Source organism: Vidua macroura, chromosome 14 (assembly GCF_024509145.1).
Source record: "Vidua macroura isolate BioBank_ID:100142 chromosome 14, ASM2450914v1, whole genome shotgun sequence".
Classification (NCBI taxonomy): domain Eukaryota; kingdom Metazoa; phylum Chordata; class Aves; order Passeriformes; family Viduidae; genus Vidua; species Vidua macroura.
The window spans coordinates 9,428,621-9,454,077 of NC_071584.1; the positions used below are offsets into that span (position 1 = coordinate 9,428,621).

At 39.3% G+C, this 25,457-nt stretch overlaps 1 protein-coding gene and 1 long non-coding RNA gene across 4 annotated transcripts in view; one reads left to right on the forward strand and one right to left on the reverse strand.

Moving 5' to 3' along the window:
- Positions 1-25,457, reverse strand: part of LOC128814260 (uncharacterized) — a 70,475-nt gene that overhangs the window by 28,250 nt on the left and 16,768 nt on the right. For all 3 annotated transcript variants that reach the window (XR_008439327.1, XR_008439325.1, XR_008439326.1), the window contains exon 3: positions 18,033-18,208. This is a non-coding gene — a long non-coding RNA (uncharacterized LOC128814260). The remainder of the gene's footprint in view (positions 1-18,032; positions 18,209-25,457) is intronic.
- Positions 17,058-25,457, forward strand: part of AMMECR1 (AMMECR nuclear protein 1) — a 98,041-nt gene continuing 89,641 nt past the window's right edge. The window contains exon 1 of the mRNA XM_053989925.1: positions 17,058-17,229. Within this exon, the coding sequence (XP_053845900.1) occupies positions 17,058-17,229 (172 nt within the window). The remainder of the gene's footprint in view (positions 17,230-25,457) is intronic.

Sequence of the window (25,457 nt, forward strand, 5' to 3'; positions counted from 1 at the left end):
TGTGAGTCAGCCCTGCTTCAGTAAAGCAACTCATGGAAATATATGAACAGATTTTTTGTAGACCCAACAGGTTTTAGTAGGAACTGGTTATGTTCTGCTAGTTTCAGTGTCTCTTACAATTTTAGAATTTTAGAAAGGACATAATTAAGCAGCAATAAAGTGTGAGAGATATTAAGGACTTTCAGTCTCAAGAATTTAAAAAACAAGTCAAATCTAAATACACTTTTTATTGACCTTGGACTTTTTAAAACAGATTTGAAGTCTGAGGTTTGTGTTTCTGTTTTTCTCACATGGGGCTTGAGAACTTTTTTTTTAAAACCAAGATGCTTCCAGAATCAAATTATTCTAGGAGCTGAGGCTTTAGGAAAAAAAAAACCTGAAAATCATCAAAAAGCCATTAGCTCTTTCTGTTGGGTTAGGTAGTTTAGTGACCTAGTTCCCTCCACAGATGTTCTTTTGAGGAATGTTGCTGCAACCATTCCAGACAAAAGGGATGCAAGAAAATTTGGGGTTTTGTGACCAGAGTGGTGATTGCATACATGCACTGAAGGCTGAGCAGACTGTATTTCACCAGTTGATGGTTATTCCCAGGACATGCAATTAAAATGCAGCTGTTCATTAGGAAAACGATACACTATTCTTGCATAAGTGAGGTGTGTCGTGTGCAAATAAAGGGGTCATTTTTGGTCCAAAGCCAGTCTCTGAATAAATGCTGGATGGGAGATTTTATATACAATTTAACAATCAGGAATAAAGAGGCAAGACTTGAACCAAGAGCAAAAACAAGCCTTTGAAAGTTGAAGACATTACTTGGAAAACATCTTCAAAAATACTTTCAATAGACAAAAAAAATCAATACTAGCAATACTTGTAGTGAATTTATCTAGTTAAAGCACCACATAATTCTAGGAACTTTTCTTTCTTGAAATAAATACCAGCCCAAATGGAGGCTGATCTGGTTGTTAGCTAAAAGAGCAAAAGAAAACCACTTGCTGCTATGCTCTTTATTCATCTTATTAATCACTGACTCACATTCCTCTAAGTGTTTGTACCTGGGTACAGGTACAGAGAACCCACACAGGGTGAAAGACATCCCCATGTTTGCGGTCTGGTATTAGCAAATTCTCAAAGAATAATGTAATCAAAATAATATAATCAAAATTTCACAAAACGTGGTCATGCAGGATACCCTGTTCATGGCACACAAGTGGCCATTTCCCTAAAATCTGTGGATTTATCCACAAGTAAGCCCTTTCCAGCCTGGGTTCCCTCACCGAGGTAGCAGGTGTGTTTTTGCATTCTTCATTAAAACTTTTTTTGACTCTGTAATTCAAATATCCATCAGTGTGTTTAGAGAGGAAAGATTGTTCAATACACCCTCTTATAGTCGGTGATAATCACAGCTCACATGCTACAATGAAATCCATTTGAAGGCATCAAAACAAATACCTGACTTTAGAAACCATCAGTCACCTGCATCTTACATTGACTTCAGTATATTTTGCAGACACTCATTTCAAATAAAGACTTTCTTCAGGTGTACACAACTCAAATCAGCCAGAGTGCCTTCTCTTTTGAGTGCTTTTGAAAAGACATGTTGAAAAAGCATGTTCCTTCCTCCTTTACAGTGAATGGATTCTTTGAGGAAATGGGAGTATTAACTGTGATACAGCTACCCTTTTTGTCAAATTCTTTTGCAAAGAGATCACTGCTTCTGGGACCCACAGGCCCACATATTATTCACAGACCACACACTGGGAGGAGATGCATTGACCTCAGGTCTGTTACATCACCATTAGTGTTACTCCACCCAGGATCTGAATAGTTCATTTGGATGAAGTGTCAGAAGTTATCAAGAGTAGCCATGAACTTGGGCTGATTCAGTTTTGAAAGGCTAAACAGTGCTCAAGGAGCCAGAGATGCCAAATTTTCCATAGTTGTTCTAGTGTTTTGGTGGTATTGTTTTCTTTAAATTCATATTACAGATTCCCTACTTTATTGCTCAGTCCCAAGGAAACAAGAGAAAACTTTCATCTGCACTCATTTATCTTCTCTGTCATTTAGGAGAATCACACAAACATCCCTTCTGGATGACATGGCCTCCTGGATTCTACAAGCTGGCTGTGAGCAAAGGCCACAGTCTCCAGGGCCAGACCACAGGGCTCTCCTTTTGTACAGCTGAAGAAACACAGAGTAAGTGTGAAATTACCAAGGATTCCTTCCCTTGACACAGGGGATCCTTTGGGTGGATGGATGACAGGGTAACCCGCTTTACTCAACAAATGCACATGCTTCCCAGAAGGGGCTTGCAGGAGTTTTAAGCAACTAAAATGGATTGGGAGCAGACATAATAATGTAAAAAGTTTTTGGGCAGCAGAATAAAGGACTGCAGCCCAGCCTTGAATGTGTGCTAAATTAGACTAAAAGACAGAATCTTATTAAGCCTGAAGGAACAGAGAGAGACCTAGCTTCCATGTCCTTCCTTCTTATGATGTACTGAGCATAACCCCAGCAAGAAAGAGAACTGTGCTTTTGAGTTTTCGTTTCTCAACCTACTTAGCCTTCCATGTGCCCATAGGACAAAGGGGGGACAATAACAGAGAGGGTTAATGGCTTCACTACAGTTGACTGGTGTTAAAGCTGGGGCAGATGTGGGCTTTAATTAGAAAGCAGCTGCACATACATAAACCACAGCAATCTTAATCCAGAGAGTGACAGTGTGAATACAGACCTCTTGCAAAAGCACATACCTTTAATCCACATTTGTCTGTGGTTTTAGGGGGAAGGGTTTCTGCAGAATTCTATCCTCATAGGAGAGAGAAGGAAAAAGTACACATATGTCTAAAAATCAGAAAAGGGTACTTAAATGTAAACAGAAAAGAATAAAAATAGATCAAGTATCTCAGCACCAAAAGAGAATATTAAGTTTTCCGTTACCTTTCACAGAATAGATCTCTTCTGCTCTGAGCACGGCTCCAGGTGTTCCCATGGCTTTCCCCTGAGCATTGATTATGCTGGACATCCTGTGAGCCCCCACAAACTGGTAATTATATCTAGAATTGAGCCTGTTAGGAATTCAGGTACCAAATTTACTAGGAATACTGCCAAGGAGGAGGAGAAGGAAATCATGAACATCAAATTCACTCTGTTAATTTTTACCACGGTCCACTGGGTTGAATGTGGATGTTTCCTTGTTGGGAAGCAGGTCAGTGCAGAAGAAGCAGTGCTGCTGGACACACCAGGCGCTGCACACTCCTCTCCCTGCAGGCAGCATCAAAACCGTTCACAGCAAAACCCAGTACAAAAACTCTGCTACCTACTGAGGCCCAGGAAGTCCATTAAGTCTGAAGGCCACAAGCTTGTTCAGCCTGTGTATAAGGATATGCCCAAGAACTCCAGACAGGACAATGTCTGGCACTTCTCCATATCCAGAGAGGAGTGTTCAATGCCTTGCCCCATCATATGCACTGCACATCCATGTCAAGTGCAATGCACTTCATGCTGTCAGCTCCACTCAGCTCTAAATGGACCTGAAGGTAGAGGGTGGCTAAGCTGGGAAGTTTTATCTCAACATATACTACAGTAAAACATTTCCTTTCTGTCTTCAGTGATGGTCCATATACAGTCTTTACACTCTATGGATGCTTACCATCCTTTGACTTCCCCATTCCACCAGTGTAGATCGTTTGGATGAGAAGTCCCTGGCCCTCAAAAAGAAATAGACAGAGAAGGGGACAATCCTCAATCCTGTCAAGAATTGCAGCAGCCCCAGAAGCTTCTGTATTAGGACTTTGGCTCCTGGCAGGACCTGTGGATATGTGGAGAGAGGAATGCACACTGGAGCAGGTTTGCTGGCAACACTTGTGACCCTATGGAAAACTGATGTAGGAGTAGTCTGCTCCTGAAGGAATTTATCCCTTGGGAAGGATCACACTGGTGCAGTTTGTGAAAAACTGCAGCTCGTGGGAAGGATCCATGTTGGGAGAAATTCTCACAATCAGTAAAAAAAAAAAAAAACAAAACTCTGGAGGGAAATCTTGTGTGGGATCTATACAATGTCTAGGCAAAACTGCCTTATTTCTAAATCCACATTGGAGTCCATCACTTGAGTAACCCTGGTACACATACACTGATAGCATGACCTTGAGTAGCCCTGGTACACATACACTGACAGCATGACCTTCAGCTAACAGATGAGTCCAGAGTCTTGGACTCTGTTTAAAATTCATCAGTGATTCACTGCCAAAAGACAGTTCACTTCTGGCCTGCTTCAGTGGGGAAGCCACTCAGGCCCTGAAGCTGGCTGGGTAACACATGTGCCAAAGAAATCCATGATATGACACAGAGGGACAAGAGGGGAAATACCTAGTAATAACTCCAATATGAACTCTTTTCATTTTTCAGCTGTAATAAAGTGCCTATGTATCCATATGTAAGCACACTAATGAGGGGCCTGATTTCCAGGACCACTGAGTCTCCTGTAGTTTCTGTGGAAACTGCTATATAGAAATCTAGTCTCTGACAAGGGACTAAAAATGCATTTTCACAGCTGAAGTCAGGCCACTGTTCTTAACAAGAACATCTGGATATTTTGGTTTCCATATCATAACAGCTGAGGATAGTGTAAGGCTGATCAGCAAAATGAAGTGGGATTACAACATAAACCCAGTATTAATAGTATAAGCAAAAGCCAAGGTTACTAACCTTTTATGTGGAGACTGTGCAGACAATAATAAAGGGGAAAAACTCCAGAGAAACCTGACAGATATTCTTTGCTGCAGCCACTTGGGGGTGAGAAACAGGAGAAAACAGCTATTCTTTTGATTGACTGATAGGCTGAAATAATTCAGGAATACAACATTTTTAAATTCCACACAAACATTTCCATACACAACTCTAACACAGGAAACCTTGGAATCATACAATGATTTGGATTGGGAAGGACCTTAAAGACCATCTCGTTTCAACCCCCCTGCCATGGGCAGGGACATCTTTCACTAGACCAGGTTATTCAGGCCCTATCCAGCCTGGCCTTGAATATTTCCAGGGATGGGGCATCCACAGCTTCTCAGGGCAACCTGTTCCAGTGCCTCACTACCCTCACAGGGATTTTTCACTTAATATCTAATCTAAACTTACTTCCTTTCAGTTTGAAGCCGTTCCCCCTTGTCCTGTCACTGCAGGCCCTTGTAAATAGTCCCTCTCCATCTCTCCTGTAGACTCCCTTCAGGTACTGGAAGGCCACAATTTGGTCACTCCAAGGCCTCTTCAGGCTGAACAGTCACAATTCTCTCAGCCTTTCCTCACAGGACAGGTCTTCCATTCCTCTGATCATCTTTGGTGGACTACTCTGCTGGCTTCAATTCAACAGGTCCATGTCCTTCATGTGCTGGGGTCCCCAGAGCTGGATGCAGCACTACAGGTGGGGTCTCACCAGAGCTGGCCAGAGGGGCAGAATCCCTTCCATCCCCTGCTGCCCACAGGGCTCTGGATGCAGCCCAGGGCACATCTGGCTTTCTGCACTGTGAGTGCCCATGGCTGGCTCATGTCCAGCCTCTCAGCCAGCAGCACCCACATCCTTCTGGGCAGGGCTGCTCTCCATCTGTTCATGCCCAGCCTGGATTGATACCAGGGGTTATCCTGACCCAGGACTTGGTCTTATTAAATCTCATGAGATTTCCATGGGCCACTTCTCAAGCTTGTCCAGGTCCCTCTGAATGGCATCCCATCCTATAGGCATGTCAACCACATCACTCAGCTTGGTGTCATCTGCAATCTGGAGTGTGAGTGTGAATTTCATGGATTTGGCATTCTGGATGATATTGTTACTGAGATTAACAACTCTTCAGAAGGGCAGATGCATCTGAAAGTACTGGTCACTCACACAGTCCTTAACTGCACCACTGCTTAATGAAGATTATGATTCGCTCCCATTTCATTTGTGGATATGTACCACATTTCCTTACTTCCCCCAACACCCCAGTGGTGGCTGCTGGCATTTCTGTGCACAGAAAAGTAACTAGTGAAGTGTTGACTATATTGCAGCTTCTTCAATTCAATCTAGCTGCAGAAAATAGCCATTTTCTCTGTCAGTGCTTCCAGGACCAATTGCCAGCACCTGATGAAATGCTGGGAGAGCTCAGAAGCAGCATAGGAGTTACCAGCACAGAGTGAATAATCTGTGAGTGAATTGCAGTGCCTCCAAAAGAAATCTTTCTACCCCAATCTTCAGCTATAAAATAAAGTGCTGCAGTAATTTCCTAACATCCATATTATGCTGCAGCTACTTTTTCATGTATCTGCTTTTATACAAAGCACATTGAAGTGGGGAGTGATGTGAAGGTCAGATTTGTTTTGGAAAAGCCCAAAAGCTCTTTCTGCTTTTATTAGGAGAGCTGTGAGAAGGCCCAGTGGCAATGATATGTAGATAAACATCTGCATTCCTTACATACCACAATCATTTTTGCTTCAAGCAGAACTTCACACTTCCAATGCTAAGCAGATTGTGTATGTGCCCATTAGACACCCAAATGCTCTCTTCCCCATTTGGTGTCAGGTGTCCATTTGACAATTTGCTTTTGCATTATGAAGAGCTATGACTGATTCAGTGATCCTCTAGATTTGTGAAAGCTCTCTTGCATGCTAAGCAAACAATTCGTCCTTTTACAAGAATGAGCTGATTCTTTAGTCAAAAATATTCCACTACTGTACAGTTGCATTGCAAAGATCCTGAACTATTTTATGTACTGCCTACTCAAAAAATAAATAAAGATTGAATTTCATTCCTGAGCCCAGGATCATCTTGCACTATACAAATGTAAGTATTTAATTTGGCTTCCCTGTTTATGTTCATTTGTTTTAGTTGCTCTGTGTCTTACTCAAACACAAGAATGCAGTATAATTTGACTTACTCAGAACTGTGTGTTTTTGGCTGCTTTTTGCTTCACAGTAAAAAAACCCCAGGTTTTAAAGAAGGTCTAAAAGTGTTTTTTGTTCTTTAGTTGTGAAACTAAAAACTAGACAAACAACCAAAAGACATTTCATACCGAGAGCGTGCAAATAAAGGCATAGACTTAAAAAATGAACTGTTTGTAGTATTGAGGAAAGGAAGCAGATTGCCAGCCTGCAGAGACTGTTGCTCCCCCCTGCAGAAAGATGTTGGAGGTTAGAACAGTGCAGTACCTACTCCAAAACTCTCTTGCCAGCATAAATTGGTTTATGGCAGGTACAGGGGAGTACAGGACAAAGCTACGTAACAGTGATGGGGGAACTTTCCCTGGGAAAGTTTATTCTAACCCAAGAGATCTGGGAAGTACCAAAAAGCTGTTCCAGCTCACACTGTAGCAAATGGGAGGAAATGGAGCTGCTGGCTGTAGAAGGAGCTGCCACAGGTCACAGGAGGTTTCTCAGCACAGCAGCACCTCACGCCCGAGCAGCAGGACTGACAATCCCAGTCACTGAGTCAGAGAGTCTGTTAGGTTTGAAAAGACCTCCAAGATAATGAAGTCCAACTTTGGACTGATTACTACTTTGTCAACTAGACCATGGCACTAAGTGCCATGTCCAGTTGTTTCTTGAAGAGTTCCAGGGATGGTGATTCCACCACCTCCATGGGCAACCCATTCCAATGCTTTATAACTCTTTGTATGAAGAAATTCCTCCTGATGGCCAACCTGAACCATCCTGGTGCAGCTAGAAGCCATGTCCTCTTGTCCTGTCACTTTTTGCCTAGGAGAAGAGGACAACCCCTACCTGTTTACAACCTCCTTTCTTAGATCATCACAGATCTCAAAGGCATCAGTAGAGCTTAAAGATGCAGGGACAGCATCTGGGACAGCATGGAAGAAACTTCATGACTGGTGTTACTTCTGCAATCTTCACTTAGATCCATATTATTTTACAAGTACATAAACTTTCCCTAAAAAAGACATTGAGGATTCTCCTATGAAATGTGTTTTTTTCTGGCAAGGTAAACTGAGCTTAAGCAATCACTCACATCCAGGTCCACATCAGGCTGGAGCGCTGACAGTTTTTCAGTGTAAAGTGCACAGTCAGGGTCAGGGCTGGAATGTGAAGCTCAGCTCTTCCCAGACACAGGGAGTGTCCCTGAGAGCCAGCCTAGCTGAGGGAAGTTTAGGGCAGCCCTGTAGATGCTTTTGCCTATTTCTGTGAATTATGTGAGATGAATAACAACCAAACCAAAATAAATCTCCACAGGAGGCTGAAAGTAGCAGCATCCAGAGCAATTATAGTCAAATAATCAGAAGTAGCTCCCAATTTGGAGATGTTCTTAGTTTCAGATGCCTGAGAAAGATGTACCACATAGAAGCCCCATTTGCCATATTTTGAAACACTGATTTTCTTATGCTGACTTCTACCTCAAAGAGCTCTATCTAGCCATAAAAAGCTGAATAATTTTACTGAAATTGCTGGAGTTACAGATATTTACATTTCATAATAGTTTACAAATGAAAATTGGGTTGTAAAAGTATTTGAAATGAAAATTTATTCCAAGTATTGCTCTAATGATTGGTTGTTTATAAGCACTGTGCAAAAAACTGATTCTATATTCAGTTTTAAAATGCATGTACAGCAAGCATTACATTAGCAAAATAAGGAATAGTCAAAGAGGAGCAACATAAAGCAGAGGCACACCCTTCTGAGACAGAATGCAAAGCAACACCCATGAGTAATAAATAAATAATTGGTCACAAATTTTATACCATACAGCTTTCTGCTTCAGAGGATAATACATAAATGTTTTGCAGATGCCATCTACAGGGGGAGTGGAAAATCTTGTAGCAAATAAAATAATTAGGAAACAGTTCTTAAAATCTCATAATTTCTTTACTTATGTTAGCTGTTGCAACAGGAAGAGTGACCAAGTCAACCGTCTCTTAAGCATTTATGAAGAGCCAAAAAGAAACTGGAGAAATGTGGACACATGAATGTTAACATCCCTGAGACAGAAATTAAAGTAGAAATGTTTTTTTAAATTAAATATTGATCATAAAACTAAAAAGCCACTGATATCCTTGAAAAGTACCCCATTTAAACTCAGAGAGGTTACACACTCACAGACCTTAAGGTCTCATACTCTTTTTATTTATACCAGGCTGCCCTCTAGCAATGGAAATTAGTGCACAGCATTCATGAAGGGTTTTCTCAGAACACAAGTTAGTTTTCCCTTTCAAAAAATGTTTGCTCTTTGTCTCATCTGTGCTTTAATCTGCATTTTAAAGCTCTCATTTGGTAATTTTTCTCATTAGTTTATTAGAAACAGCAAAATTGGCTACTTAATTGCAATGGTTAAAGCGAAGCATATTTGGAGACAGCAACTGCTTTATATATATATACTTGGCTGAACTTTGCTCCATTAGACCTGATGCATTATCAGAAAATCTGGCTCCAGCCTTTTCTTACTCAGTGCAAACTGCACTATATGAAAAGCAGTCTAGTGCTGGTGGACTCCACAGTGGCTCTCCACAAACCTGGCAGTATCTTGTCATTTTTTCTAGCACAAATTGTACAGGGTATATTCCAGTTCAACACTGGAGCTATAAACCCCCAGCACACTAGACCACATTCACGGGGTCTGATGCATCCCAACCCATTTTGCCTCTCCCACACCTTTCCCTGCAAAATTTATTATCACTGTCTGCTGCTAATTCAATCTACCTGGAAATTAATATGCCAATAAAATACACAGTCATTGAAATAAAATTAATTATTATTTTTTAAGGGAAGTCATAAAACAAATAGTTATTGTTACATTTCTTCTTTGGCTTGATAAAATACATGAAAATTCTCAAGCCCTGTGTTGATATTCAGGCCCTAGGCTAGGAAGGCATTGCAGAGCACACTCACCTCTAAGCCACCTTGAATAGAAGTCAGTAAAAGCCAAAGACAGGCTTACAGACCTTTCCAAGTGCCTGACCAAAACTGGAGTTAAGATTCTGGTCTCTAATTGAGTTGAAAGCCACTGCAAAAGGCTTCATTTAGAAAATCTTGTTCAAATTAAAAGTAACCCAAATTGGCTCCAGTCCTAAACTGGAAACATAGTTAAACATTCTGATTAAATGGCTTCTATGATTACAAACAATAAATAATCACAAGTTTTCTGTTGAAAGAAAAAAAAAAAAGAGTATCTGAGAGAAAGCACCAGAAATGCTGACAAAACAACACAGGTGAGCTGGCAGCCACGGGGCTAAGGGAGGTTCTCCAGCTACCTGCAAGTCCAAACTGTTGTTTGAAATAATGCACAGTTGGAAAGTTATTCCAAAGTAAAGGTCAGACGTCAATAGAAAGATAATTCAAAAGGCAAAGAAATTTGTATTTTACAGAGTATACTCCCTAAGGACTTAGCAAAAGATCACTGCTGTCATATTGAGCTGAGGAAACACTGAGAGGAAGATATCAGTAAGATGCATTTGACTTCCTGCTTCTCTCCCTGCCATTACCCCAAGCTGAATTAGCTGCAACAGCTATAGCACCCACAGGCTGGGGGACTTGAGATGGCCAAACTGACCTGCATGTCCTTCTTTCCTTTCAGCATCTTTTGTGGACAGCTGAAGTGGAGGGGTTACAACTACCAGGATAGCACTTTGTACTAGAATATCTCAGCTGTGTGTTTGAGGAGGCTTTTGTGTTGCCCAAATAGGACAGCAAGGCTGATCATTACATATCCAATATTAAATAAATATATGAGGGGTGAAGGCATGGTAATGTATCTGTCTCAGGGACAGCACTGTACTGACGCTTCATTTTAGAGTAAACTGCTGCTTTGCATCTGCTGTGAACCTCATATTAAACTCAAAGTATTTCCATTAACCTTTTCCCCATAAATTTAAACCTTTGGAGGGGTTTATACGTGACACTACTGAAAAGCATGTTGCAGTAGTGGAAAAATATGTTACATGGAACAAATCAGAAGGTTAAAGCCTCCACTCTATTTTTCCAAACAAATACTCTTTTCCATTAACCATGTGACTGGAATCCTGTACCAGAGTCATTGAGGCTGATTATGTGGAACAGCTTTTAAATACTACTTTTGATTTTTTTTTTTTAACTAACCAGTGGGACATTCTTAAAATGGTATTCTTAAAATACTATCAAATTATTTCTCTTGATTAATATAAATAATGACACTTCTTGAAATATTCAGCTTCTTGCCCATGCCCAATTTGCTGAGAATTACATCTGCTAGGGATTCACACTGGGTAATTATTCAGTGTGTTATAACCAATAATTGTCAAATAGCACAGTTAAATCTTAAATAGGATTCTACAGGCCTCAAGCAAAATTCCTACTGAAGTCATAAGAAATCTTTCTTGAGAAAAGACCAAGGGCTAAAACTGTTGAAGGAAAGAATAATTTTATGAAGCCCTGCTGGCCAGTTTACACATTAGATAAACTGGTGTTGGAACTGGCAGGCTATTTGGACAGGAATGGAAAAGCTTACACAATTAGACCTTATTCAGCTACTGCAAAATCTCATCTCTGGAAATCAAAAGTTTGCATATATATGGAGACATGAGAAAGTCCTAGTACTGAAAAAACTTATGAAAATTACATTGATTCAAATGAGTGGTTAAATATAGTCTTGAATTAAGTCCTACTGCAATGTATACTTATCTCCAGGTACACGCTTCAGTGCTTTCCTGAGTCAAGATATTAAAGAACACAAAGTTTTCCATTAACAGTACTTTCTAAACTGAGAAATACAAAACTTCAAGAAGACCTGTAGCCACAGATGTTTGACACTCATGGGAAAAAGAGCATGAACTGATAAAAGTACCACTTCCACAGAGAAATCAGATGCAGAGCAAAATGCTCCAAATGACAGAAAAGGTAGCAAGGAGTCTCTGAGGTAAAGGGAAAATGTGAAATGATGGTACACACCATGAAACCCTAATTTTGAACACTGCATTTTATGCCTCTTATTTTGCCTTTTCTTCTTCTTCTTCATAAAAATGCTACCCTATCTCAAAGGCCTAATATCATACTGCTTTGCTATGCATACTCTACCAGGATGTGTAGATAGTCTGACTGCAGGCAGCAGAGATATAAAAAGTATGTTTAAAGAAGAGGGACCTCTAAGCCATCTTAGAAGAGAATCACTGCATGGAAACAGATAATGATGGTGAGAGAAGGGAAAGGAATGCAGCAGCTGCAATAGCCAATTTCCCCCACAGTCAAAATATCAGAGAGAATGACACTGATGGGCTTCAGGCTGCAGCTGACTTTTAACGGAACCTTTCCTGATTTGTACAATTCAGAGTAAAATCAAGTTCAACAACAAAGCCCTAACTCTTGTCACAGCAGTCTGTGCATTAGAAACTGGGTTAATCACAACTCTGAAATAGATTCTTTCATTGTGTAGCTCATCTCAAGGAAGGATGTATCATAATTACAAAACTTACCTACTTCATACATCTGAAATGTGTAAGATGAGAAAGAATTACTTGGATTTATAGCTGTTCAATGGAGTAGAACCTGGACTATTTTCCTCAATATTTTCACTACCATTTGGAATAAAATTTTTTGAATGGAGTTGTTAGTATTCAGTATTGCTTTGGAGTACTCTAGTTTATCCTATTGTACATATAAAACTGAACAAATACAGTAAGGCCAAATTGAACATGTCATAGAATGGGGATAAGTGTGCATTTGATGGTTGCTAACAGCAATTTCTAAATATAATCTCTCACTTTGCTATGGCAAACCTGCAATTCTTGGGCCAGGCAGATGCAGAATGTATCAAATTAGTACCTTAGGGCAAGGAATACAATGGGATGTTTCATTATAAACTCAGGGAAGCAAACTACATCCTTAACATACTCTGCTTCCAGACATTGCTGAGGCAATTGATAATTATTTATGTCTCACGTGAGGATCACCAGAGGAAATCTCTGGAACTAGTCATTAATCAAACAAAAGCATAACACAGAGCTAAAATTTTTGAAATGGTGCCAAAAGCATTTGTGGAAATTTGCAATGACAACTGATGAGAAACTCAATGCCTAGAGGGAGGGAGGGTTGTGGCTTTCCTCTGGTTTTGTTTTGGCTTTTTTAATTTTGTTTTTTACTGATTGCTATAGAATTGTTACAGGGAAAGTCTTCCAGTCAATCCTTTGTAGAAAAGAAAATCAATTTTACAAACAGTTTCTATTATACTGGCAATTTTCCTGTAGTTATACAGAATGAGATTTATCCATTCCAACAACAGGTTTCCAACTAAAGAAGAAAACCAGAATATAAGGCAACAGAATGGGTCTGGAATAGAGTAGGGTGGGATGAGCCACAATCAGAATGCACTTGGCAAGAGAAAAAGGTATTAAATTGGCTTTAAAACACGAAGGAGAATGTCCCAGACAGTAGGGCAAAAAGGCAAAAAATAGGAGAGAAAAAATGAGTGAAGAAACTCTGGTAGATAGCAGCAACTGCCTATGTCTAATTAGCCTTAGCTAAAATGGGAGAAATATATTCTAACAAGCCCTTGCAAATCAGCTGGCAGGTACAAAGAGAGACCTCACTTCTCAGGTTCCTGGCATAAAATGATATATTTTGCACATTCTTGTATATTGCCTAGAGAAACAGGGGCCATGGGACACTGTACTCTAACATGAAAAAAGACAGTTGCAGCAATCAAGGCCATTACCCTCAGATTTCCCTATGCTACCAAACCTGGACACTTTGTGTTCAAACAATCCAGACAGACACAGTCTTCAAGGCACTAATACTTATGATACTCTCTAGTATTTTTTTTTAAATTCCAAATTACTTCAGGTAAATTCATCCTTAAAAGTTTTCATGCTGCATGCTGCAGTGTCAGGTACAGTGCTTTTTCTCTTCCCACTCATTTTACCAGGGCTGGCATTCGAGGCCTAATTTCAAATCATGGCCACAGCTTCAGATAATGCAAAGTGTCATTTTTGCACCAGCTCTATCATTGTGATAAAAAGATCTGTCAATCCACTGGAAATCTTCCTACTTCAGTGATTTACATGTGCCAGACAATTTTGAAATTCATGATACAAAGAGCTCCTCAAAAAAGAGACTACGTTATAAGAAAAACAATTGGTGACATCCTGCCCAGTGAAGCTCTACAAGTTTCTGTAACGGAATTCCCATTTACACCCACACCAGTCTGGTGACTCGACTGCACTGGTGGAAACAAGACTTTGTTTCTCCAGATCAACCAGCACTTACAGGCAAAGACTCCCACACATTCCTGGATGCTCCAATCCAAACCCTGATGTGCAGACAGACACAACTGCAGATGATTTATGGATCACACTAGGCTCAGAGTAGGCTCACAGATAAATCAATCCTGGTAGGACAGTACTATTTCCCGGTACTTTGTCACTTCTTTCTAGGGAAATCAAAGACAAAAGCCACAAAAGCTTACAATGGGTGCTTAGGCAAAACTTAACTTATATGACATTAAAGAAATGATTGAGATGAAGAAAAGAACAAGAACCTTCACACATTTAACTCTCAGGAGCACATTCTGATAATTTAGAGGAATCATGACCTAAAGCATCATGCTTAGGGGAAGATGTATTTTCTCCACACATCTATTGGATAAGCACCATAAGCATTAGTGCTTTCCTATAACGACGATGAATGTATGCTAATGTCTTTGTTTCCATGCCAAACTACCCATCTGGTCACACTCCTTTCTTTTCACTTTTGCCCTATGCTATATTTAAGTCAAAAATACAAAACTATGCATTATCACATACATGTAATTTATGATCTAGACTCTCAGAGTTAATGAAATTCACCAATAACAAGGAGAGAATGGTTTTGAATACTAAGTTTCTGATTGTTTGAGATGTAGCACTGCTTTATTGTGTTTATTGTGTTATTGTGTTGCATTAGCAACCTCTTCATAACAAGGAGAGACAAAAAGTGTTTGAATTAATTACCTCATTGGTAGGGAGGAAAAGAATCTAATTTTTTAATGCATAGTTCATTCATCTGCTAACACATGAGACACTAATATTGTCTCATGCTGATATATCACTATCACCACCATACATGATAAGTTACTACTGGATTTAGGTTTTATTAATTTATTAAAAAGGTGCCTACAATGTCTTTTGTATTATCACTTGCTGCTTCAAATATGGGAACAGAAGTTTGCATTAGAAGTTTTTAGGAGATCAGTAATCAGACTTCCTGCACTCACTGTGAAATTTATGTGATATATTTATAAATTAACACTAGATGTGTGTAAGTGCTTCCTGCCGGTTGTCTGAGAGTGAATCCTGCAACATGAGTCATAATTATTCAGGCCATAATTTATGATATTCTACATTTCCTTTTGGGCAGCAGAAGTACTTCGGAAAGGCCCTGCTGGGGTATAAATACAGATGAAATGACCAGCCTGCTTCAGGGATTGTCTACTCTTCTAGCTTCTAGGAGAACATTTATGATCAGATCAGTTAGAATTGAAGACAGATGAAAAGACCTGATAATGGGCCTTTTCTCCAAAGCACCTACAAAAGGGACTTTCACAGCTGGGCATTCTCAGCTGCCCTTGTGCATGTGCAACTTAAATGGCTATTCATTGTCACAGGACAAATGCTTCACTCCTCAGCCCCAGAGAATGTCATTATGTGTGTGAAGCTACAGCTACCAGTATATATAAAATACATTCACATATTCATGGCATCTTCAAGATAAAGTGCTCAGACACTCTCAAGTTCGTTGCATCAAGTAGACAGTCCTACCATGATGATTAAGTGATTACACTAAATTATGGTTGAAGCATAGTAAATATTGTGTTCTTCCTATGGGTCCATTATTCTTCTACACATATCAAAAAACTGATGTTAAGCCAAAAGCACACCCTGAATTAATGGTGATATTCAGCTCTTTTCTCAGATGCACAATTGCTTTCCAAAGAAGCAGCTTCTTATAATCCAGTCCCATGTGGCTTGAATCTAACCCAGTTACAGCACTGAAACCTTTTCCCTTTTCAGTGCCAGTACAAAGAAAGCTGGGGACTAGCTCCTAGTCCATGCTCTGGCAGCTTTAATACCAGCCTAAATAGGTTACTGAGGGTTACTTTTGGCACTGCTTGGGAAACTTAACTGATGTCAAGCCAATGTACCCCACTTTCTGCCAACTGCCTCTTGTTCTCTTCTTAATCAAGGAAGTACCATTAAAAAGTGCTGGGGTCCTCCAGCTGAGGACTGGGCTAAAGCACGCTACGCTCCAGTGAGCTGTGTAAGCACAAGGGATCCACAGGGAGCACTTACAGACCAGAACAACCTGGAGTGGCTACTGTAATTTGTTCTGGGCACCATATAGAGATGCCAGTGTCTCCTCCACGCCTGTGCCAAATACTCTGGCAAATCTTGAGATTTTGTCCTTAAGTCACTGTTTGCAGAAAAGTTCCTAAATGCCTTCCTCCCTTTCCTGCCTTCCTCCCTGCCTCCATCCATCCATCCATCCATCCATCCATCCATCCATCCATCCATCCATCCCTCCCTCCCTCCTTCCCTCCCTCCCTCAAAACTTTATCTGAAATCCCTTGCACTCTGTGGGACCACAAACAACTTCAAGTGAGTATTTAGCTTATACCCTACACCAGACTGAGCTTTCCAGAAGTCAGAGATCTGCAAAACCTCAGCTTCCCTTATTGCTATGAAATTTCAGAAATAGGGCACTGCTGCAAAATATTGTCACTACATTACAGGTGAAAAAAGGGGGTTTTTTTTGATCATATTTCCTTTTCCATCAGTTATTGAAGAACTTTCTTCCATTCTGAACTCTTAAGGGTTAACTGGCATTGGGTGGAGGAGGGGGAAATCAGAGGTCAGCTCATGTTCTGATATCAGTGAACTCACAAGTTACTCCTTAAGCATGTGGTTTCATCCTAGGTTCTTCCTGCCAGCAATTTCTCACTTTAATCATACACCCACAGCAACCCAGATCTTTAAATTCAGCAATTCTTTCTCAGGTTTCAGCAAGTCATTGGCAGCCTGAGCTATTTTTGGGATATTTTCTCTACTGCAGATGCAGCTTAGGAAAACGCAGGGAGCATGCTAAAGACCTGCAGCTATTTGCCTTGTACGATTTGCTCATTTCTCTTTATTTCTCTGTTTTCCTGCACTCATCACTTAAAGGACAATCTTTCTTGCAAACAAAATCCCTGGAGCCTGATTAGAGGGACTGAAGGCTCCCAGACACGGATTGCCTGCCAGCCACAGCACGGTAAGGACATGGACACTTTTGGCTAGCCTTGCATTGCAGCTTTTTAAGCTTTGCTGAATGTTTATTTGTGTCCATCGCTTCCAAATCAACACTGCTGGCATGGCAGGCAGTCTCCAGCTCCTGGTCTCCATTTTCATTCCCTAAAATCCTCAGCAGTTGTAAGTAACACATTTATACTCACCGTCTCTTTGTGTGTTTTAGAAATTAATGACTGACACTAATTTTGATCAGTTCCAGGGGTCTGGGATTTTTCTTTACATTTTACTATCTTTTGGACATCTGTAATTTGCAATCCTGATTGAAACTGTGGATATTTTATTGCCTGATCTTCCCTGTTGAAGGTATATTGTTAATCTTGTTACTTAGCTCAGCAAATTATTCAAATCAGGGAATGGTTTTATGTACAGTAAATGGAAATGTTATAAAAAAGCCCTGCTCCTGCTGATTTACAGTTTTATACATTGCCTTCCTGTCTTGTGCTCTGGCTCTGCTTTAATACCTTGAGGCTGCTACAGAGCAGTACACTAACACTACAAAGGAATTGACAGCATAAAACCAATGCAGCAGACAGAGCTGTACTAAAAATGACTCAATTTTATCATGCAGTTATTTTATTTGCTCACAGAAATGCACCAAGTAACCTTTGCAAGAATGGTGAAATTTCAATATATTAATGTACTTTAGATTTAATAGATCCAGGATCAGGCTCTGAAGGTGGTATTTTTATTTCTAAAAGTCTCTTAACAATTTTGAGACAATTTCTATTATATTGTCAATGTTGTTTTGAACATAAGGCTGATTACCTGAGTCTGGCTCTCTCATCCAGCTTGTGAGTCTGCCTCAGTTTCACTGAAATCCCTGATACTAAATTAGCTGAATGATAAATAGGCATCAATCCTTTAATCCTTAGTTCAATTTTATACCCAATCCCAAATGTTAGGACTCAGGTTGCTTGAAATCTTGAGATTCAATGCATTTCCTAGAGACCACAGGAAGAAAGATGGATGTATTTTAGTAAAAGTTAGCAAAGCACTCAATTCCTTACTGCTAACAGAGAAACTGTTATGTCATTAGACAAGTTACAGAGCACACATGTAAAGCTAGATTATGCATTTCTCTCTCAAAAAACCAATGTTGCTCTCAGCACAAACAGAAGTCAGGTGAAGGAAGTTTTACCAACAGGACAGGTCTGTGCAGAATTGAGTCTTTTGGGAATTCAGTGAGATAAACCCAATACAGGAATTATACCTGTACAGACAACCATTCAAGTGGTGCTTGTCGGGGTTCATTTTAGAAAATGTTGTCCTAAATTGTGCCACTGATAAAAATTATTATCAAAAAGACAATGCTTGTTGTCACAAGATGTGCAGAAAGGAAATAGTCTGAATAATGAAAAAACAGATAACATATATAACCATTTTTTTTTCAAAACAAACTGTTGCATACAGGAATTTGCTGGAAATTTAAAATCTTATCTTTGTTAGAGGAGGAATATAGACTGTGGAGATTAGCAACTCTCCAGACCTTCCCAACTGAGCATGCACTCTTTATCATGTTAATACACTCATTTTTTTGGTGTGCATATATAAAAAATCAGCCACACACAAGATATTAAAGATTAATTTATTCTATAAATGAACTAATTTATAATTCAGCAGCAGCACTGCATAACTCACACTTGATGATCCTTGCCTACAAACCAGAATATAAAAAGGGCTAATGGATAACAATAACAAAGGCTAAAGTGAAGTGGAACCCATGTTGATGTAAAGTAAAACTTGTTCTAGAGTCAGAAAAAAACTTGATTATTCTTCAGAATATTATGGAAGTGGGTCCCTCTAATTTTAGTGACATTCTCAGACACACACTAAAGCTGCAATATGATACTGTACATTAACACAGCCATGGTAATTGGCCAGTTATATTCCATTCAGCTTGCTTGGGTTTTTTTAAGTTTACACTTTACAATTTTAGTTTAAAAATCAGTTTAGAAAAAGTTAACGGGTCCTGTACTACTCTGCAATTGGCTAGACTAAAAGCACCCATAGTTTCAATGGCTCCACTGACACGCAGTAACTTACTAAGAGCAACAATCTGATCAGATGTCTGAGCCCTTCATTAAAATTGAACGGACAGTTTTATTTTTCCTGGCTGTCACTTTGGACCAGATTAATTCCATTAAATCCAGTTGAGGGACTGTGTTGAAAGAGGAATCATCAACAAAAATTGAATAGCTAAAGTTCTTCAAGGACTGGGTCTGAATTTTAATAGCCATACAGAGCAGGGCTCTGCAACAAAAAACTGACACATTTAGTGGTGTGCTGGTGTATGTTGGGAGGCAGCATCAGTTTAGAGGAGGAATAACACAGAATTGCAGAAATGAGAGAAAATGTAGTAGGAAATTAAGGTCTCATTGGCAGGAATAAGCAGATAAGGGGCAGTTGAGGTGGCAGGCTGCAGACTGTATGTGAGGAGGCAGGAAGCGCTCGCGTGGCGTGTCCGAGCAGCTGGGCATTGTCTTCCCAGTAGCTGTGGAGCCCAGGCAGCACCAGCACTCCCCAGCCCTCTCCCAGATAGCAACAGCAGTCTGAAAATGCTCTGCAGCCTGTTTCTCTTGAATCCTCCCATCTCCATTTCTTCCCACATCATCCCACAGCTGGAGTAGGTCACTTCTGGATCTCATTTCAACCTAAACCTCAGCCTGATAACAGTTAGAGAAGCACCAGGGTAATAAGGGCTGCTTGGGAAGGATCAGAGAGAGGCTACATGACCTGGACAGCAAGGTGGAAGTAACAGAGGAATGGAGAGGTAACAGATATCCTGGAGGACTGTGCAGAGACAGGCAGACAAACAAAAGTGCAGCTGCTTCCACCTAACACTCCAAATGCAAAACAGCTGAGAAAAAGACAAAACCATATTAGAGTACAGCATTAGTGATACTAGAGACAGTACAGCACTGATGGTATCCTCTAAGTACGGGTCAGTCCCTAATTAAAACATTATATAGTTTTTGTCACTCACAACACAGAAAGATCAATGTGCATTTTAACAATGAGGTGGGAGTATGAAGGCTATTGGTAAAGACATCATCACAGAGATTAATTATTTAAAATGTATGAAAATGTTGGCCCAAGAACAAACAGATATAAATCAAACATAGCAATTAGAATTTGGAGAATACAATGAAGCAGTGAGATGGGAGCAAGAAACCTAATTATCGGGTTTTTATTATGAAGAATGATCAATTACCAAAAGCAATGTCTGTTTCTGCAAGTTGCTGCAACATTATAATTACTCCAGGACTGTTTCTAGGTCACTGTCATACATGTTAATTTCAGTGACATACAAATCAGTCTTGGGGTGTGAAGAAGGGATAGGTGCTATAACTTACTTTAGCAATGTTGCTCCTTTTGACGTCACTTCTCTCTCTGTACAAAGATTAAGACAACAAATGCAGTAACATCAGCCTCTTTCAGATACTCAGATAAAACTAGCACTTAAAGAAGAATGAATGGAGCAATCTTGGCTCCTGTTGATATTCTGAAGAATCTTGGAAATCTGTTATGAGACTGCATAATTAGGGTATTTTGAATGCATTTTAAGAACAAAAAAGTTACTTCCATATTAAGTTTTTCCTCTATTTTTTGAAAACTAAGTTGATTTGACTATTGTCATTAATGTTACATGAATTTCCATGATAATGCTTTGTAGACTGCAAGTTAAATATAATCCCTGATACCACCTTTTGGCATTTATAGACATTGGCTTCAATTAAATATAGCTGCAATGGATTCCTTTGCTTTCCCCATCAAATATGTCAACCATTTAGTCAGTTCTCGTGGATATTTCTATAATCTTGCTGATTCGTGACTGACTTTTGTTTTACTACATATAACAATCAAGCTAGCAATCATAAGAAATAGAATCACTAGCAAAGGCACCTAAAAGTTATATTTATACTTGAAAGTCCAAGTCCTAGTCACTAAGGCAAGTCACTGGCAGACACTGATGATATACAGCAGCTCCTAACTCCAACTTATGCAACTTATTATGCAACATCTTTTCCTCTGCCACGTCCTGTTAGTAACTGAAGTCACTAACTTTATCTAAAGCTAGATAAAATATACTTCTATGTTATGACTGTCTTTTTTGACATCAGACACAGTATTAACCTGTCAGTACTCAAAATTTGAAGGTAAACAAATAATTTTTATGTTTGTCAAAGAAAAAACAAAAGGTCTCAGTCAGGAGGGAGGAAAGAGATTACTATCCTTAAGTATGAGAAAGCCTTCAGGTAAGATATCAATCCAGTCATATTTATGTCTAATAATTTCACCATTTTAGACTTAGATGGAAACAAAAAATATCTCAGTCTTGCAGAGCACGCTGACATCACATGGCCCCCAATTTTAGTTCTTTAATGTAGTTTGTCTGTGCTGGTGTTATTAATAGACACTAAAATGGGAACTTCGCCCTGGCTCAGTTTTGACTCACTGCATGGCCTTGGGCATCACATAACCTCTGTCTCCAGTTCTCTATCTGCATAATGCATTTGTCTATCTAGTGACTTTGCAGAGTCATGGGTCAAATAAATGAGTCACTTCACAGAAGTTTTAAATTGAAATACACTGGCTTCTCTTCTGCACTTTTATATTTCCCTGAATTTTAACATAAACTCGCCTTTTTCATAAAGGCAAACAAAGTGTTTAAATAAACAGAAAGAAGAACTATTTAACACTTCCAAATTAAAACCTCCTTGAACTAAAAGAATGGAACCACAGCCACATAAGACAGCTTGTCATCTCACAGCCCAAAATACCTTTATATGATGCTTTTTATAAAGCTCTTCACTGTCCAGGAGAGAGAGAAGAAAGAAGGAAGCCTAATTTTGCACCATGCAAAAAATAACAGATCACATAGTTAGTAAAATCTGCACTGCAAAGTATGGTCTGGGCATAACAGATGGAAGAATCTATCAACCAATCTTCTTTATTACATTAGCAGTCAAAAAAGCTGTATTTTTTAAAATCTAAACTGGTTCTGAGTGCAAGAGAGTCATATTCATTTGTCTGCACCGGAACATATAAATCCTCCATGCAGCTGAGATTACTTGCCCAAACCTAATCAAGTTAGTTATACGCTTAGTTAATTTTTTTGCTTGTTGTCCATTGAAACTAATCAAATTTACTCTAGAAAATAACTTCTCTGCTGCAATTCTAACCCTTTGTGTCTCAAGGAGAAAAAAAACCCCTTCCTCAAGGCAGCCCCTGAGGGGAATTTTAAGGCATTTACATGCAATACTCAGATATTCGTTTGTTTGTAACTGGAGTCTAACCTAGATGCAAAACTGAATTACAGAGTCATCTGGCATTACTTTAAAATGCAAAGATGGACAAAGCAAGTGCATTAATAATCAAAAGTTGAAAAGTTCACCACTGATTATTGCTTCAGTGGATGCTGCATCTTTACAAAGCCCAGACATCCAGTGAACAACTGATGCCTCATTAGATACAAGCAATTGTATCTTTCAAGGTGGTGTTCTTGGGTGCTCACTCATCCATTGCTGTCTTATTTTTTCTTATGACTTGGTTAATTCTTTGCTTGGATGAGGGACAAGGTAAAAAAGGGACCTTATATAAAGGAATACTTATAATCTAGGATACACGAGGCATATGCTGACCAGTGTTGCTGTACTAAGCAAGCAGTGAGTTGTTCCCAAAGTTAGTCCCTTTCAGCTCTGCTAACCAGGAACATGGATCTCATGATAGCACCAGCTACCAGAGAAAGGCAAATGCCATTCCATTGCTAATTATATCACTACAGAACAGTGAGAAAAAATAATGTATTGCCCCAATGTATGTAGGTAAGTTTGTATGCACAACAGGCTCCTGGTCTTGGAAGTACCTTGTCCATTCCACAAGAAAAAAGAATTCAGAGTTCCAACATAATTCATAGCTTGTGTCCTCATGGAACTTGGCAACGGGACAAAGAATAAAAAAAAAACAAACCTCTAAAGCTGATCTAATCACTAATAATGATATAATTATTATGACATAACTAGAAATGTATGATAGATCTAGTCTGACAATGCTATTTGAGGACAACAGGTCAAATGAGGACACAAAAAAATCCAAGGTCTAATTCATTCCCAGTGTAAATTGGCAGTATTCCCTTTCACTTCAATGAGAGATTTACTTGTTCACTCCAGATCTAATTTTTAGTCAGCATCTTCCCAATATTTATGATTGAGTTGCACCAGCCTAAAAAGTACTCACTTTTAAATCCAAAGCAAGAACCTCCAGAGAGTTGGGGAAAGCCATATTTTCATATAAGGGTCTTCATTTAGATAGTACATTTACATTTACTTTTACCGGAGTAACTTTCCCATATAAAGAGAAAATTTATTAAGAAAAAATTAACAAACTTCAGAGGCACAGCAGCAAGAGCCAGTCTAAAATATCTATGTGGCTCTTTTATGTCCAGATAACCAAAAAGTAACACCCAAGGAGGAAAGAACAGAAGGAATCATTGAAATAGAGAATAATGAGAAATAATGAACAAGCAGATACATGTAGATACATGTAATCTTGTATTGTTTAAACAACAATAATAAATTCAAACATTAAACCAGAAAGAGATGCTTCTACATTTTTGTTTTGTGGAAAAAGGGATTTTTGTTTTCATTGTGACACAGCTATTTGAGAGTTTCAAAATAGCAAATCTTGGTGAGGAAGGGAAATTTTGAGTTGTGCTAAATTAAATACTTGAGTCATGTTAGTGTGTAAATTGCAGTAAAACACAGAGATACTCCATCCTTCTTCAGCTCAAATGGTATCAGCAATGAGGCCAGAGGATCAGTACTAGTACACAGTCAATCCAAAAGTATTGCCACAGAAAAGTCTTGATTCTGGAGAAAACACTTCACCATAGGCTGGACTGTGATGATAAAGTATATATTTAAATTCTTCGTTGTATTAGCAGAGGGATTTTGCCACAGCATAGCCCTGAAGTAAAAATGAAGAGAGAACTGAGGCAGCCAAGTGGTCCATTATGTATTCTCAGAAGACAAAACAGTGAATCATTTATGATAAGTTCAATCAGCAAAACCAGCTTATCTATAAATACATTTTTAATGTGGTTATTGATTTAGTTTTTAATGATGGTTGGTTAAAAGATGAGGTTGTCCAAGATCTGTATCCATTACTATTAAGTGTTGAGGACTTGTGGATGGGTGCTGTTTACTGACTTCCACATATTGCATAAATATCATGGCCATGCCTCAATGACTCAGGTCAGGGTGTGTTGCTCAAAACTCTGTACAAATGTCAAGCAAGCAAAGTTCCTGATTCGGTAGTTTATATATTAAAATTAAAAAAAAAAAAAGTAAGTTTTATAAAAGCACAGGACTTGAATGGCAGGTTATGAGCTGCCAGGTTACTTTCAATATTGACCAACTAAATTTTCATCCAGGGTAACCATTGCTTCACATGAAAAAGGAATGAATTTCACCGGGCTCCATTGACTGAATGGCGCTGCGAGCTTTTGCCACTAGAGTGTGTCAAGGCATTTGTGAGGAATAAACCTCTTCACGTGCTGTATCATTCAATTCAAACTATTACCACAGCCCTGGACAAAGACAAGCAACTTGAATGTACCATTTATTTTTCTGATTTCCTGCTTGACTGCTAGAACTTGTCTTAAAGATTATACTACTAAGAAAAGGTCTCACCTCATTAGTCTGCTTATGCTGTGCACAGGGATTTTTATATGGATTCTGAACACAGGCATCCAGAAACAGTCCAGCCAATTTTAGGATCCATTACACAGTGCCTATATTTTCAGTTCAATGTCAATGAAACATCCCTTCCAGGCTAAGACTCCTACTTTGATGCAGTACAATAACCCTGCTATTTTGTATTGAAAAGTCAGCACAGCCAGTCAATGTATGTAAATCTGTCCTTTCCTGCTTCTCTCTCTGCTGGATGTCTGCAGTTGCACTAAAATTGGGGTGGAGGGCAGGGGGGAGAGGAAGGGGGAAGGGGAGCCTACACACCTATAACAAAAACTGCTGAAAATCTGAAAACATACTGAAAATCTGTGCTGAGAATAGAGATGCTCCAGCATATTTAAAAAATCAGTTTGAAGAGAAACTATAAAAGCCCCTCTCTTTGATAGTAAAAAAAAAATAAAAAATCAGAGCAGTTAAAATTAGAAATGCGTAGGCATAA